The sequence below is a fragment of the Trachurus japonicus genome, chromosome 15, assembly GCF_045865225.1.
Source record: "Trachurus japonicus isolate A0001 chromosome 15, Traja_1.0".
Taxonomy (NCBI): Eukaryota; Metazoa; Chordata; class Actinopteri; order Carangiformes; family Carangidae; genus Trachurus; species Trachurus japonicus.
Genome location: NC_140921.1, coordinates 22203364 through 22221043, shown reverse-complemented (window position 1 = coordinate 22221043; position 17680 = coordinate 22203364). Strand labels below are relative to the sequence as shown.

Sequence of the window (17680 nt, the reverse complement as noted above, 5' to 3'; positions counted from 1 at the left end):
CATGTGTGTAGGTGCTGCCCTCAGACGGCTTCGGCTCCAACCGTGTGTAGCAACAGAGCTAACAGTTACAGCTCGTCAACAAACCGGCTTTAACGGCTGAGCTGCTAACGTTGTCCCGCAGTTAGCTAACTTGCTATTTGCGTGAACATAGTTCCTTTGCTTTTAAACCAAATGTTTCAGGATTTTTATGACAACACTTACCTAAAAACTTGGTTAAAATGGAAACCGGTACTTGCTGACTGGATATATCTCGTATGCTGGGCCGCTTGGTTAATGCACTTAAACATACTTTGAACCCATGGAAAACAAACCTTGGCTTTTACAGCGCCATCTTTGAGTAGACTCAAGCAATCAACCGCGGAACAGGGCGTACTTTAACACGATACGTTACCAAACCTGCAATTCATTTAATGATTGATTAATGTAATCACAACGAAATCGATTTGTTAAATATATGTCTAAAGTTGAACCGGCTGGCAAACGGAAGACTGCCACGCCGGTTTCAGAAAATTGCGTTGTGTCATTGATTCTTTTATCGATTAAAAGGCCTGCGTGTGGATTACAATTCACGTTCAGCGTATCAGATCGTGTTACAAAGCTTTTGTCCTGCGCATTCACACGTAGAGACAGGTGGGACCACTGAAGTGTCAATTAAACCGAAAGTCAGAAATAACATAGGCTACTAAACAAACTGCGCTGTGCTGTGAATGAACGAATGAATTGTTCTAGCGAATGTAATCTGTCTTCTCAACACTCTCTAAACAAGACTGACAACAAATAAAAATCACATTTACCCTTCTAGTAGGGAGGTTAAGCCCAAAAAATAGGCCTTTGACTTCAAGTCATGATGCAAAGGTCCCCTTTGGCATGGAAGTACCTTAGGGTCATACAAATAAATCTATCCAAAGACACAAGTGAGATCACACTTTGTATCCGAAATAAACACGTTTTTAAAATGCCTTTTTTTAATTGTGAAAACGCATGCTAAAAGCACATTCCATTTAGAATGTCCATAGAAACTCATGCAGATCCCCTGATGCCTTCAGCTCCTGGATGAGATCTACAGCTTCTGAGACAACATGCAGCTGCTTGTGTGACAGGATATTGGGCTTTATTAATGTAAAAACATTAATACAACTATACTGATACTGATTTGTTGAACATCAGACAGAGTGCAACAAATATAGCCTACAAGTAGTTAAATAATAAGATGTAGCCTAATTCATACCACAGTGGTGTCAGGAAAGACCAATTAGCCAAATATTGTGTTGGTCAAAATATAGGCCTACCTATAACTAGTTACTGCTTGTGTATGTTGATTTAAAAAAGTTGAATTTACATGTATGACCCATTCTGGGTCATATTAGAAGTCAACTTAAAGTCAAAGGAAAAATGTTTTTACTGTTCTCAAATGTAAAAATGGGTCACACTGGACCCTGTACATTATTCAAGGCTTATATAACCTGATACTGAAATCATTTTACATTGTGCTCCTAAAGTAAACTAACAGATTTTAGTGTAGAGCACCCTTAATAAGCCATGTTCAGCTTTTATATACATAGGGAACTTTAGGTTTGCAGCTCCCACATAAAGCATATGATTAGGACTGACTTATTTCACCTGCGCAGTATAGCTGGCTAAGATCCTCTCTTAGAGTAATGTTGATAAACTGGTAAGCTTCATTATTTTGGTAGATTTTTACTTTTGTGAATGCTTGTTAATGCTCATCTTATCAATCTCATGATGTTACAGTATCTTTATTTCTTATTTCAAATGAGCCATAATGGAATGTCTTGACTGGACTTTAGGCTTCCTATGTCAGTCCACCCTACAGATTGAAAGGCATTAGATCCCTGTTCATCATTCAAATTGAGAAACAATCCTGACATATTGCAATCATGTCACAAATAAGCTGTAGATAACATCCAGGAGCTGAAAACATTGGACATTCTAAATGGAATGTGCTTTTAACATGCGTTTTCTCAATTAAAAAAAGGCATTTTAAAAACGTGTTTATTTCGGATACAAAGTGTGATCTCACTTGTGTCTTTGGATAGATTTATTTGTATGACCCTAAGGTACTTCCATGCCAAAGGGGACCTTTGCATCATGACTTGAAGTCAAAAGTCGCTTAACCTCCCTACTATTCTCTAGCCTAGTGCTTGTTGCAGCTGTTGAGCTGTTTGCCGATCACTTTATTTAATGCGGTAGAATTCATTGAATTCATCAAGAAATTACAACTAAAATATTCAGAGTTGGTGAGGTCAGATAGTGTTAAATGATGTAGTAGTAGAGAGACACTGAAACTAGTGTGTAGGAGCCATGCTGTCCATTGTGCCTCTGTTGTTTATTTGTTTGGCTTGCACATGTTATAATGCATAATTTAGCCTATTTAAAGTATCACTTCCTGCAGTAGCCTAAGTATGGGTGTTTCACCTTATTTATCTGTCTACCTGGGTAGTTAGTACATCAGCACAGATGGAGGAGCTGAGGATAAGCAAAGCAAAGCAAGACATGCCTTCAGAATACTCCGCCAGCTCTCCAAAAACACCAAAATCAGATTTTTTTTTTTAACTCAAGTGTAAAATCAGTTTTCCTCTAGGTAACACTTTATTTTAAGGGGTCCTTGTTCCTGTGTATCTACCTAATTAATTACAGTGTAATTACCTATGTAACATATGTAATAACATGTACTTACATTGTAAATACATAGTGTATTTTGGTGTACTTACAGATCCTTGTTACACTTGTAATAAGAAATGCCAAAGTGGCCTCTCTCTTTGCACAAGCCTTTCTTATTACAAGTGTAACAAGGACCTGTAAGTACACCAAAATACACTGTGTATTTACAATGTAAGTACATGTTATTACATACGGTTACATAGGTAATTACACTGTAATTAATTAGGTAGATACACAGGAACAAGGACCCCTTAAAATAAAGTGTTACCTTACTCTATGGCTGTGAAACCTGGAAAACCACCAAACACACATCACTAAACTGCAAGTGTTTATAATAACTGCCTCTGCTACTGAGGACACAAAATAAGAAATGTAGACCTGTGGAACCCAGGAGCCTATCGACAACCAAATCAAAAGACAGAAGTGGAGATGAATCGGCCATACACTTAGAAAGGAACCAACTAATATCACAAGACGGCTTTAATCCAAGTAAGGCTCCAATATTTTCTATGGGCTGCTATTTTTATTTAAGTTTTCCAAATATCACAATGGCAGATTTGTATGGGCCTAATGATAATATGCTGAACAATCTATCAAGCCCAACCCTGAGTAATACAGGAAGGTTAGAAAAAGAAATGTTGCTCTGATACAACAGTGTCCAGTCAGACAGCACGCAGCCACTAGATGGCGACAGATGTCTTTACTTGCATATTATATGACACTGAGATTACCTGAGACAGAGCAGTAATCCATTACACTTTTTACAACTAAAATACATCTGCTGTTATAACAAGAATCATGTATTTATGTAGACACTGGACAGTTTTCTTTCTTTCTTCTTCTTCTACTTCAAAAAAAAAAAAAAAAAAAAAATCTTTCTCAACTTGAGCAAGTCATTGTAACTTTTGGACTGTTGAACCTGTTTTTTCCCTGCAGGTTGAAGACAAGACAGCAGAGTGAGTTGTCAACCGCTGTTTGGACAGTCGTGTTATCTCTCCCTACTATTTACTCTGAAAGGGGAACAGAGAACTACATTCATGAGATTCACTCTGCTCCTCCTCTTTTAAACCTCTAGCTGCTACTTCTGTAAATCACTTTGCACTCTGCAGTGAGAGGGTCAGACACCACAGAGACGTCAGGACAATGGAGGAGTCAGCTGGAAGACCAACCAAGAAAAAAGTGGCAGTGGTGGGCGGTGGTTTGGTAAGATGAAAATGAAAGTGAAATGTTCAATCACTACAGATTTTTTTCTTTTGTAAACTTGACTCATATAAGGTTGACTGTTAATATATTACCAAGGAGAACCTTCTTTTTTGTACAGTATGGTAAAAGAAGTGCATTTGCTTTTAAATGTGAGGCATTAGGGTGTTTGAGAGTGGTTCTGCAGCCTGTATAGTAGACTTAATATTGTATATGTTAAAGGTCATTCTGACTTTCAAAGGAATGTCCATATTCCCTTTCACCTTCTAGGTTGGGGCGCTGAATGCCTGCTTCTTTGCCAAAAGAGGCTTTGATGTGGAAGTCTTTGAAAGTAGAGAAGGTAGTACTCAAAGCTCTTTTTAAAGTCTACACAAAAAACACACACAGATGAATGGATGTGTTGCTTTTCCAATAACCGCCTTTCAGAAACATCTCGTATGATTTTGGTCAGATATCCGACGAGCCAAAATTGTGAAAGGGAGAAGCATCAACCTGGCTTTGTCTCACAGAGGTCGGCAAGCACTGAAACATGTCGGGATGGAGGAGAAGGTACATTAATTAGCTTTATCCTAGAGGACTTGATCTATAAAATGCATCAAGCAAACAAACTGGTAACATACTTGTGTAAATCATCTATTATTCCTCCTCATGAAACCTTACGTCCTCTTGAATAAAAGTTAAGACACACAGGTGGACACCTTTACTTGTTCAGCTTGATTTTTAATAATGCAATAATTAAATATATGATGAAGCCTCAGGGGAATCATCACGCTTTCTTTGCTTGCAGTCCAATCAAGATCTTTATTCTGCCATTTCAGGTCCTCACATCCTTTTTGATAGTTAACATTTGCTGCTCAGAGCATGTTATTCATGCCTGAGAACTCTGCATCAGAACCTTTTCTTACACTTGCATGACTTTTCAGCCTGACAAAACAAGACCTGCATTACAAGGTTTTCACATATACTTAGGAAGTCAGACACAGACTTGGCAATGGACCAGCTGGACTGTGCATGGCATAGTACGCCATGAGTCATAACTCAAAATCTCTTGCTTTTTTTTTTTTAAGCAATGCAAATTAGGCATTTATTAATAACTATTTCTCCCAAATGGTAATACATGTCAGTGTTGATCATCTGTGTTTTTTTCTCAGATTGTTTCCCAAGGAATTCCCATGCATGCACGAATGATCCATTCACTGAGTGGGAAACAGTCCCCAATCCCTTATGGCAAGAAAGGCCAGGTAAGGAAAGAAAACGTTTTAGGTAACAATGCAACAACGGATTGGTAGGCAGCAATAATACAGTCACCAATATTATTTCCAATAGTCTTTACTACTTTCTTTAGTATGATTTATGGCTACCACTTTCTGCAACATGCAAACATAAATATTCTAGTGCTTCAGTGTTACAAATGTTTGGCTGTTAGTAAACATACTGTAAGAATTGCCTCATAGTCTGCAGATTAAAAATTCATTTTTCTGCTTGCTAGACTTGTAGAGAGATACAAAGAAACACAATTATGCAAACACAAACAGATGTGTGAAGTGACTCAGGATGCACTCAATGATAATCAGCAGAAGTGACAACTTAGTCACAGACACATAACAACATAAGTCCAACTAAAATTAGGTTTTTGCGTCATAAATAAACGTGTCCATGTTATTTGTATTTTTCATTAGTTTGTCTGAAAATAGTTTTTTTTTTAATTACACTGCTCCAGTTTGGCAGATAATCTTAATCTGAAAGGTACTTAAGACAAAAATGCTGGAGAGTGAAAGCGTGTAGACTCATGAATGTGGGGAGACTAAGGAGAGAGTATAAAATGCTTCATGTTCCAATTTAAATGAAGTGTGAAGCCCCAGTAGTACTTGTAGAACTGCACTGTGATACAGACTGTTCTCCTTCCAGTACATCCTGTCAGTAGACCGAGCCAATCTGAACAAAGAGCTGCTATCAGGTAAGAACATTAAGAGTGTTCATTAATTTAGACATAATAGTTTTTGAGTATTGCCCCTGGACAACAATATAATGTGCTTAAATAACCAAATTACAGTCATCAAATGATGCATTGTCACAAGAAAAGAGTGCAACTTTCGACTCAGAAAGAGTTTCAGCCCTTTTCAGAGAAGCACCTTGTACATGACTCTACATACAGTACATACTCCCCTGACTATACTCTGATGACCATATATAACAGTCTGTAGTTATTAGTGGAAATTCTACTAAGTAAGACCTGTAACATATCACAAATATGAATGTAATGCCAGCAGATGAACATTAATGCTGCAGCAGCACAATGTGAAACATATACAGTATATAGAGATTGAATGGGTATGTTACCACCTTTAATTCAGGACTTTAATTTAACCTGTTAAAGATTTAGCTAAAAAGAACAAAAACAAAAGAAATAACATCATAATAAGAAAACTTTTGTCTCCAGTTATGGACTGTTCAGCTCTGTGTCCCAACCTTCCCTAGTACATAGTCAACCACAGCGTCTGTTATATGAGCCACCAGGTGATAGAGTGAGTGGTTCTGTCCACAGCAGCAGGGTCAGTAAAGTTCAGTGTCCACCTGCAGTCATCTAACTGTAGCTCACATTAGCTGCTATAAGACAGGCCTACTCATATTAGACCAAATAAGCCTGCAGCAGTTAACTGGTGCTAATTTAACATGATGATGAAGATGGTGTTTTTCTAAAAGTTATGGTATCATGAAAGGATTGTGATTTATTTTTGAAAAGAGAATATCATACAGTCAATTCATACATATTCTACATATATTTTTATATATCAATAATAATGCTTAATTCTTCAACTCTGCACAAGACTAGTAAGTTGAGAGACAGATTCTTTCATCCCACCACTCCTTGCAAACAGCCTAAATTAGGCTGTTTGCAGTGCACTGAGCCTTATCCGCGGCAGACACTCCATGTGTGTTAGCGTTATGGTCTTTTCATCTGTATGTGTGCATCAGGCAACGTCAGGCAGTCTTTTCAGGCTAAAAAGGATTTTTCCTAATATTTAATGAAGTGCCTCTGTGTATGCTTGGAGATAATGTGTGACAGAATGGTTTCTGTCTTTAATTAGATTGGCTGTGTGTGCTGAAAGAGAGGTTGCTTGGCTGATTGTGAGGCTGTCGCTCTTATCAGAGCCGATCCAGACTCCTGGAGTGAACACTGAGATAAAGAGATTTTGGAAAGTGTGACAGCCTGAACATCAGTTTTCACAAAACCAGCTACACCGACTGCTGTGTCACGCAGTGCAGGAGATGTGTGCTAATCAGCATAAGGTCACTCTTCCCTCAGCAGGGCATTGATTTAACTGCTCGAGGACAATCAGTGTCCTTTTTTTATTAGAGTTGTGAAAGTTTCCTGTATATATTCTAACAGGATGTTACATGTCATATTAAACTGCTGCTGTTATGTCATGCTTGTGACTGTGATATAAGCTGTTTTTGTAACATTTTACTCCCACAGAAGCAGAGACGTATCCAAACACAAAGCTGAACTTCGACCACAAACTGCAGGACTGGAGCGCTGACACAGGGCTAATGACCTTTGTCAGGTAAATAGTTACCGATCTTACACGTGCTCCCCCATGCACTCACAGCACTCACACAAACACACACATAATATACAGGGCCGTTGCTAGGAATTCTGGGCCCCATGAAAGAATACTTTGTTTTGATGCTAATGCAGCATTACTGTGAGTAAGCAGCAAAGACACAGCAGTAAAGTGCATTTGTAACGAATGGATATAAATATCAATAATAAATAATAAACAATAACTCCAAATATAAATACAAGAAATGCAAAAAGCAGCAAAGTGGCAGGGAAATCACCTCCTCTTCTCTGTGGCATTTAAAGCCTGGATGGAGAGGGGCAAAAAGGAGTGCTTCAATCTGTTTTTGGTAGCTGGGGGGACAGCTAGACGGACACCAGAGGGGAGCAATTTATATTCAGGATTGAGGGGATGAGTAACATCCATACAGATAAACTTGGCTTTTTTAAGCAACTGAATGTTAAAAATCTTGCCAAGAAGCCTAAATTTCACCCCCGCTACCTTAGATGCCACCCGCACAATACTCCGTAAGGAGTTCCTGTTTTTGTTGGCAAGATTCCCGTACCAACAGATGATTGAAAAAGAAATGACGGATATCATCACCTTTCTCCCCTATACAACGGCCTTGATAATATATGGAGGGTTAATCCAAGAGGAGGATCCGCTTTAAATTCTTAACTTTATTGATCATTTCCCTTCTTTGTTCCTGCATGTAAACACATGTGGCCTTGTACATGTTAAGTGCCTGAGGCGTGTGATGGCGATAAACATGTTGCCTTTGAAGCCTTGTTTGGTTGTCCTTGAGGTAAATGTGACACAGAAATTTACAACCCAATTAACACTGAAACACCTCCAGCTCTTTAGTCATCAGAATAAGCGAACCCAAGCAGTGAATTATTAACACAGCATGCAGCAACACAAACTCAACTTAATTGAATTCAGCCTTATCTGAAATGTGTAAAAAATCCATTTTATATGTCTGTTGTCTCCTCTGTTTATTTATTTATTTCGTATGCCTGGTGGTCTGACCTGCACCCAGTTGAGAATGTGCATCAGAATGAGTCACTGTGCTGCTTTTGCTGCACTGAACACACATTTTAATGCGCTTTAACTTCATCAGTTTTTACTGGGAGTGTGCCTCGAATCTAAAAGTCACCCTGGTGAGCATCCCCCACATTCAGGACATATGTCCCTCCTATGCCTGTAGGTGAACTGTGACAGCTCATATTTGCTCTCTCTGGCTTGCAAAATTAAATGTACATGGAGAGCCTGATGCCACTGTGATAGCCAGTTTCCTCACATAGTAGCCAGGAAATGTTCTGAGATAGCCATCAGCATGAAAAAGATGTACACGGCCTCCTTTGTTCTTATGGTCAGAGCTATAATGAAACACCAGCTACCATAATGCTGTATGTATAATAACATGTTGATGAGGTCTTAGAATATCCCAGAACACTGTTTGATTTTGTTATCTGTCAGTCTTTGAGTTAGGTGGAGAAAGCTGTTGCACAGGCACAATGTGAAATCAGCAGGTGCAGGGCAAAAGCACTGATACTGTAATTGAGAAACCAGATGGTGTTAGATAATTGTGCATGCACATTTTGTATTCTCATACAACTGTAATTTTGTCAAAATGTCAAAATAGCTGGTTATTGAACTAAAAATGATTTAACTTTGCTAAAATTGTCAGAATAACATTGAAATGTTGATATGTAGCCAGTGTGAATGTCAGCGGGACAGGCTTCTTCAGCTCTAAGACATTTTAATTCACACATGTACATGTAGGCTACACACTTCCAAAATTAACATTTCAGTTATTAGCCACAGCAGCATGTGTGTTTAGTGTGTGTTTCCTCCACTGCTATGAGGATGCTCGTAAAATATTGACAATGTTTGTTGGCATCTGAAACACTGAAATGTGGAATAAGCTTTGTGACCACTATAAAGTCAATATTTGGGCTGCAAGTGTCTCTAGATAGAGCATAGGGTGCTAAGAACATTTCTAATGTACTTTATACTGAAATTACAGATGCATCAACATGGGTCATGAATGTGTATTGGCCCATGAACAGCGTCAGATCTCACAGCCAACATTTAAGTCCCATGTAACTGTAGGCACCATGACAAGAATCATTTCCATATGGCACATCAGACTGTGTCTGGGGATGTTGGGAAGACTGCTGCCTGCTGCCTGAAGCAGCACTTCAACACCATCAGCAGACGCACCAAACAGTACTGTGTGTTTGTAGTTGTCAGAGACGTCATCGTCACGATCACCATGGCTCCGAGCCAAATTAGCCCTAATACCATTCGCTGTAACATCCATATGAATACGAAAGATGCAGCAAGATGTACAGCAAGAATACAAATTGTCAGTGGCCCAATTTTCCACTGTGAATGTCGGAAAGCCAAAAAAAAAAAAAAAAAAAAATCAGAGGGAAAGATGCTTTCAAAATCTTCTATTTGCATGATGAAGCTCAAACACACAGCTCTCAGTGTGAATCAAACCCAAAGCACACAGCCACTGACTACAGTTTAATAATATATATGTAATTATTGAGGAAGGCTTTTGACAGGGGCTAGGTGGGCAGGAAATTGTTTCCCAGAGGTGTAATGAATGTCTGTTGCCTTTGCTTGATGAATGTGTAGACTGCTTATTTGTTTAATATTAAATCTCCCTGGGCGAAGCATAAAAAAAGCACTGACCTATTAAATTAAGAGACTTGTAAAGCTAAGTTGTTTATCTTACATCTAAACGAAAGTCAGTTTATTGAAGTTTCTGGTTTGTTCCTCAGGTCAGACGGCTCCGAGGATCAAATCAAGGTCGACCTGATCGTCGGCTGTGACGGCGCTTTCTCTGCCATCCGCAAGCAGTTCCTCCGTCGCAGCCGCTTCAACTACAGCCAGACCTACATCCCCCATGGCTACATGGAGCTCACCATGCCACCCATCGATGGAGAGGTGAGTAGGCTACTCTGCACAGTCACTTCTGTTCAGAGTGGGTGGCGAGACGCTGCCAGTGTCAGACTCACAATATACATAACTGTCCTTTTTGTTTGTCCCACTTTCATCATCACCGTCATCGTCGTCATCATCATCATCCCCAGTTTGCCATGAAGCCAAATTATCTGCACATCTGGCCACGGAACACATTCATGATGATTGCGCTGCCAAACTTGGTGAGTGTGATTTTAAAGAAATGGCCTTTCTCTTGTGTTTTTCACAGTTTTTCACACTACAATTGGAACAGGACAATATAATAGGATGTCCCTTTGTGAGGATAATACGTCATATAATTTGGCAATCACTTACTGTCGCGGTCAAAAGCGTAATTTCAGTGCATGATTGACCTCTGTGGTGTCCCCATAGAGTTAATTGGCCTAATTTACAGTAGAGCCTCAACCATCACGAATCATTTGTAAAACGTCTCAGCTCCCGAGGTTCATCCTCGTGATTTAACACAGCAGCTGTCTCTGACCCCCCCCCCCCCTCCCTCTGTCCCTCCTGTCCTTCTTAATCCCACAATGATTTTTCTGCATGGCTGACGCAGCACAACACTTTTTTTGCTCTCTTCACTGAGGCCAGGTTAAGGCAGCTGACTTTGAAGTGCATTCACACTGTCAGACACTGCCCTAGTTCCCAGGAAAGCATTAGGGCTGGAAAAAACAACAACACACAGTACACACCAAAGTATCCCCGCTGCTGTGGGTGCCATGGAAACAGAGACAGTGCTAAAAGGTCCTGAGGGAGGACTTTGTGATGTTGATGGATAGCACCTGCTCAGATGGGCAGATAATGACACGCCCACAACCTCAGTGCACTTTCATCCATCACTTGCGCTGGGTGGAGTTGGGCTGTTACGTCAGCACCGAGGATGGATGGTCCTGTGACGAGTTCAAGGAGGATTTTGAGACCTGGTCCTGCGTAAAACTAACAAATAATAAAATACACACTCACTGAGCACCTAATTGTGAACAGCTGTCTGCCTGTTTATTACTGTAATTACCTCGTCAGCCAATCATGTGGCAGCAGAGCATCGCAGACAGACACAGAGGTTCCTGTTAATGTTCACATCAAATTTCAGAACGAACAGAAATGTGACCTCAGTGCAGTGTTTCTGATACTGTGGTTTTCCTGGGATTTTCACACACAGCTGGGTCTAGAATGTCTACGCAGTTTAGTGGAGTTAATGGCTGGAGAAATAGAGAGTCTCCAGTGATTCAGAAACAGAAAAAGCAGCTCAGGACGAATCAACCTTGAGGTGGACGAGCTCCAACAGCAGGTTCCTCTCCTGGACACAGACCACTGGACAGCTGAGGACTGGGAAATAGAGCTTGGTCTGATGAATCTGGGTTTGTGCTGAGGAAGCAGATGGTGGAGTCAACAGCATGTGGCTGGTGGTGGAGTAGTGGTGTGGAGGAAAGCCGTATCTCCTGGAGTATAGTAGCCTAAGAAAGGATGAGGCTTTAAAAGCTTTAGAAGTAGATAAGAAAGTGACCTTTGTTCTCAATATTTCATCACAGAATATTATGTCATTTATGTGACCAAAACTGTACAAAACAAAAGACAACAAAACTTCTACTCCAGGTCATTAATTCGCTCTGCCATTAAGCTGCTGAATGCAAAGTAGGTTTCCCACAATATACTTAGTCACTTTACTCTAGTTCAGAGCAACAAACTTGGGCACTTTACTTATTTACCTGACTGTTTTTATTTTTCTTGAAGTTGGTTTTTACTGCAGTTTATTTGCATATTTTATTTTTTTTATTCACTACTTGCAGCATACTGTGCTCCCTTGTCTGAGAATATGTATATAGTATGTATATGTGTATAAATCTTTGTCTTGTTAAGTATAGGTTAAGAACTGTATTGGTCTTCTGGGACAAAGAAAGCATTCAGAATCTGAATCTGAATCTGAAACTTTGACATGACAGATTTTATTCATCTTTATATCAACATGTGTCTCACATGCCTTTAGTGTTGTACCAGGTTCATTTCAATGTTACTTTTTCTTGCTATATTATCTTCCTAATTGGCTGCCTAACATACAGTATATGAGGCCTGTTTTTTTTTTTTTTCAGGTTTCAATTATGTATATTTTAATGTGGTACTTTTTACAGAGCTGCTCACGTAGCCACACATGACCATCAACACAGTTCTCTTAATGGATATCTAATGCTGCTATTCCTGGAACGGTTGTGTATCTTGTGAAGCCTCTTATAGTGTTAGAGTTTCATTAGTGTCACATCTCCGTGTAAGTGCAGACGGCTCCATTCAAGCTCACTGTGCATCACTGTGGTCATTCTTTTTTTTGAAAAAAATAATTTTCCATTTCAGGACAAGACGTTTACCTGTACCCTCTTCATGCCCTTTGAGGAGTTTGAGAAGATCACCACAGGAGATGAAGTCATTGAGTTTTTCCAGAAATACTTCCCTGACACCATACCACTGATAGGAGTGTAAGCCCCCACCTCCCCCAACACACTCTGTTGCTTGTTTCCTCCTCTCTTCCTCTTAACCTTTATCTCTTCATTCTACCTGCCTGGCCATCTCTCCAAATCACTTTCATTTCCCATCATCTCGATGACTCCAGCCACATCCACAGCCATGATCTGTGAAGTGTGAAATTGCAGACACACGGTTACATGGCTTTGTGCGGTGCGGTTTTAATTAGAGATGAACCATATGTTATGGGTGACGAACAGATAAGGGAGGCATGAGCTGTTGAAACCCCTCCAGGCTTTCAGTTAATTCATTTCCGGCCTAGGTTGATTGTATTTGGAGTGCTCAGGCCTAAACAGTTGGACGCACGCTTTTCCTTTCTGACGTTTAGTGCTTGAACTTTTACCGGTGTAGACACAGCGAGGATGTTTTAGCTTATTCACACGTGACAGATGCCTTTGGAGACAGCAAATACCCAAATCTGTTGTTCTGATGAATCACTCCCTGGATTTGTAATTGTTTTATTTCCATTTGTGTCTTGCAGTGATGCACTCAAGATGGATTATTTCCGATTGCCTGCGCAGGCCATGGTGTCTGTCAAGTGCACCCCGTATCACATTAACGACAAATGCGTCCTTATGGGCGATGCAGCCCATGCAGTGGTGCCTTTTTACGGACAGGGGATGAATGCTGTAAGTATCAGTAAACTACAGGGTGAGAAAAGCCAGGAAAATAAAAAATATTAAAAGAGACTCATTTATCCGTTCATGCTTTACAGGGCTTCGAGGACTGCATTGTCTTTGACGAAGTATTGGATCAGTTCAATGAGGATTTGAGTAAGTTGCTTTCAAAATGCATAAAAACATTAAACCAGATGCAGATGATGGACCGATAATGCCTGACATGGTTTCCCTTTGTGTGTCTGTGCAGGTGTTGTACTGCCTGAGTACACCAAAGTGCGGGTTCCAGACGACCACGCAATCGCAGACCTGGCCATGTACAACTACGTTGAAGTAATGCATATTCATTAATTTATCCTCACGCTTTAATTTATCTTTGTGCAATATCACAGCTATTAAAATAGTGTTAAAGGTCCCATATTATACTCTTTTTACTCAATTTTCACTCAGCTGTCAGACGTCCAACTAAACTGTATTCTATTTGTCTATTAGAAACTGGCAGTGACTGCAACTACTCTTTTATTTACCTCTTACTTAGGCTGTTACAATGTCAAAGTAATAAAGTACTCTAGTATATGGCTGTACGAGTATAATGAGTTCACTTAAAACAGCTGCATTGATATTCATAAAACAATAGTGGATCAGATGAACTGAAAGCCGCTCATCTTTTTTCTTTTACAAACAGAGAATCATCACCACGCTCTGCAGTTCCCCTGCTCAGTGTTTTAGCTTCTTTACGCTCATTGTTTAGTTTTTCCATCATGTGACCTTTCAACACCCACTGTTTTTTTTTTTTTAAACCAAATAAATACCCATTGCACACAACCTGTACAGCACCAGACAGCAGACAGACAAAGCTGGTGACTAGCTGGTCAAGGTAGTTTAGCATTTCACATTGGTCCAAATGAATGCTAAAGTTGCTTGGTATTTGTTGTGCACTGATAATGTTTGCAATGTCAGTGCTTTGTTTACTACTTAAAGATATATGACAAGAAAGTTCCTCCGACTTTTTCTACAGTTTTTTTACTGTGTACTACTGACAACTATCTTTTCAAAAGTAAAAACTATAGCTGTGAAAGAAATGCAGTAAAAAAGTGGAATAAGACGTACAGTATTCCCCTCTTAAATCTTGTTTCTCGTGTAATTTATGACCAGTCCACTCAGGGTTTATTGAAAAGAGCAGAAAGGTAAATCACGCCTCACTGACTGTGGAAGTGGATGTAGCCGTCACAGCTGAAAGATTCATAATATTTTCGATTTTATCCAGACCCAGCATGCACCTGTTGGTGCATTGTAGGTGTTTTACTTAGGAAACAGACCGAGGTCCATCCATGGTGCATCAAATCAGCAGCTTCTTCTCTGCTGCTACTGCTCACTTTGAGTGAAAAGTTTCAAGAATTACAGCACAACATTGAACATCCAGATACTACATCAGCAAATGTAGACTCCACCTCTGCTGTTTGTACAAGAGTTGTATAGAAAGTTTGTTCAGAGGGACTCGATGTCAGATAGATATTTATATTGTCCTCATGTCTGACAGCTCAGATGCACATCTACCTAATCACCTTCCCTTTCAAATGCATGCAGTCAAAAAGGCAGAAACTGGCCTTGGCACTGTTGGCAAATCTTCACAGACATCTGATAGCTCTTTGAAGCAGCCACATCACTTTGTGTTAACTTAATCCCCTTCTACTGCATCCATGCCCTCAACAATGGAGGAGACTGTGTGGCATTTTGGATGCAGCTGTAAAAACTATTACAGATACTAGTACAGATGGTTCCCGTCACTGACACACGCACTGTTTTGTTTTGCAGATGCGAGCGCACGTCAACTCCAAATGGTTCATTTTCAGAAAACATGTGGACAACATCCTTCACTTCATCATGCCAAAGACAATAGTTCCTCTTTACACAATGGTGAGCATCCTAATAAAGAAAGTTGTTATTGTCACTTTGCTTTGTCTACCACAAGATCTGTATCATCCCCTGTCCTTCACCTCGCTGTCTCTAGGTCACTTTCACTAGGACAAGATACCATAAAGCCGTGGAGCGTTGGCATTGGCAAAACAAAGTAAGACACTTTAGTCTCATCTTTTTTTTCCTGCAATACACTAATTCTTTTGGGGATATTTCACACCTTTGAACATTTTAGTGTTGAAATTCAGGGCTCTTTTGAAGTTGCACTGTTATCAGCAGCAAGCATGGAAGGCGGATGTAACTCTCAGTGGGTGAATACTTCTCCTTTTAGAAACATTTGATTCATTCGACCACAAAAAAAACTTCGCTGCACCAAGAAATGCTTCTGATTCCCTCTTGCTTGGCTGTAGGAGACAGTTAGCTCTTGGCACTGTGTTGAGCTGTCAGAGGTGACCTGTCCTGGTTGTGTATGTGCTAATGTACCACTGTCAGATGGGCGGTGGGGATTTTCACAGCCTTGTAAAGAGTTTAAACCCGTAGGGATGTAAAGGGCGAAATGATCTCTGTAGAGGGGCGGGGGGAGACAAACACTGGATGGAGTAGCTATACAGTAGCACAGATATAAATAATAAAATAATGCAATATTAAAAGATAGAGATCGGCTGCAGGGAGGGCACTGTCTGTGTCTCCGCCAAGTATTGGGATGATAAAGTGAATAACAATGAATCTTTATGTACTGTAAGAATGTTATGAGACAGTAAACCTACCATCAAAGTTATGAATAAAACACATCTATCAAATAAGTTACAATATCACATATTATTATTCAGTGTGATTAGTGGGTTAGATGTTTAATAACTCATCGGGATGTGTGAATGTTAGCATGCTGCTGTTGGCATTTAGCTTTAACTTGTCAATATGTTGAATTTACAGTAACATCTCAGTTCCTTTCTGCAAAATAACCTATGATAATGTAGTACAGCATGATAAGTTTTTTTTCTCAATTTTGAGAGACTGTGCCTCAAGATGGATTAATTTTCAAAGCTTATCGTGAAAAAGTGTAAGGAACAAATTGGTTTGTGGGCATGACTCTGCCAAGAGGATTGATATATACACATATGTGTGTGTTTGTGTGTAATTTATTTCACAGGTGATAAACCGTGGCCTGTTGTTCAGTGCAACAGGAGCTGTTTTGGGAGGCTCATACCTACTCATTAAAAATCCTCCTGATATCAACAAGCTCCTCGTCCCTGCTGAGAAAATGTGGAACAGGCTTCTGGCCCTGCGGACGTCTGGAGCTGTGGCTCTCTGATCTGACAGACCAGTTAAAACCGGAGTGTTAAACACTAAAAGCAATTCAGGGGGTCTTGAGTTTAATTAGGTATAAGATTTTAATGAAGGCTCTGCCAGGCAAATGAATGTAGCTAAATAATGAACCTGGTAAATGATATATCCATCATAATGATTGATAATGTAATTTTACAATTTTACATTGTATCAGTGCGTAACTAATAATGGTTTGACTGAAGGTCTCCAGAGCTTTATCAATCTTAAGATTTGATTGTTTCCATGTCATCATCATGACTTTGAAAACAGGATGTCAGCATTAAACCTAGGATCAGTATCATGATCTTGTCAAGCCTACATGTATTTGAGTTCATATTGATACCGCAAATAAAACCTTAAACCTGTAATAACAATTAATCATTTTGTTGACCATGTTTGTGATGTGATGAACTTTTTCGCTAACCATATCCATCCTTATTTTTAAGACACCAGGTTGATGAGCTCTTCACTAACTATGTCTATCTGCTGTTTGTTGCTGAACAGCTCATGTGTTGTGGGGGTTTATAGGACTTTTCATCTTATTAGAGAAAATATATTCATATTTGGGGAAATAGCATTCATTTTCTTACCAAGAAGTATCTAAGAATGTGTATGTGCTTCATTCATGTCTGTCCACTGGATATGAATGTAGAAGTTTGCAGATTAGCCTATTGGGAGAAATGGCTTAACACCATTTCTGTCTGAATCACATTATCAATCAGTTAACACATTTTCGCCTATTAGATTACATTTATTAGATTGGACACTAAGGGGAAATGCAGCAAATCAGGTACATTAGGCATGTGCACTGTCCACTCAGCTACCATGTTGCTAGTTATTTTTATACCCATGCTTTTGTCCGGATTAAAC

The 17680-nt window shown here is 39.6% G+C and overlaps 2 protein-coding genes across 4 annotated transcripts in view; one reads left to right on the top strand and one right to left on the bottom strand.

Annotated features, from left to right (window-relative positions):
* Positions 1 to 587, bottom strand: part of ide (insulin-degrading enzyme) — a 30646-nt gene extending 30059 nt beyond the window's left edge. Inside the window, exon 1 of one of the 2 annotated variants that reach the window (XM_085800524.1) lies at positions 202 to 587. In XM_085800524.1, the coding sequence (XP_085656650.1) occupies positions 202 to 287 (86 nt within the window). In that variant the 5' untranslated portion in view covers positions 288 to 587. The remainder of the gene's footprint in view (positions 1 to 201) is intronic. The other variant, XM_085800525.1, reaches the window with a different exon arrangement.
* Positions 588 to 3810: 3223 nt separating this feature from the next.
* On the top strand, positions 3811 to 17188 carry kmo (kynurenine 3-monooxygenase). Of its 2 annotated transcripts, XR_015037768.1 has the most exons (16): positions 3811 to 3885; positions 4153 to 4222; positions 4334 to 4431; positions 5034 to 5123; positions 5791 to 5839; positions 7361 to 7448; positions 10241 to 10406; positions 10553 to 10624; positions 12783 to 12904; positions 13432 to 13579; positions 13666 to 13723; positions 13818 to 13900; positions 15383 to 15484; positions 15579 to 15638; positions 16635 to 16984; positions 17022 to 17188. XR_015037768.1 is itself a non-coding variant. In XM_085800522.1 (15 exons), the coding sequence occupies exons 1-15, from the start codon at positions 3826 to 3828 to the stop codon at positions 16794 to 16796; spliced, it is 1428 nt and encodes a 475-aa protein (XP_085656648.1). In that variant the 5' UTR covers positions 3811 to 3825; the 3' UTR covers positions 16797 to 17188. The 2 variants fall into 2 exon arrangements, 1 of the variants encoding a protein (XP_085656648.1); XM_085800522.1 differs by having other exon boundaries at positions 16635 to 17188.
* The last annotated feature ends 492 nt before the right edge of the window (positions 17189 to 17680 follow it).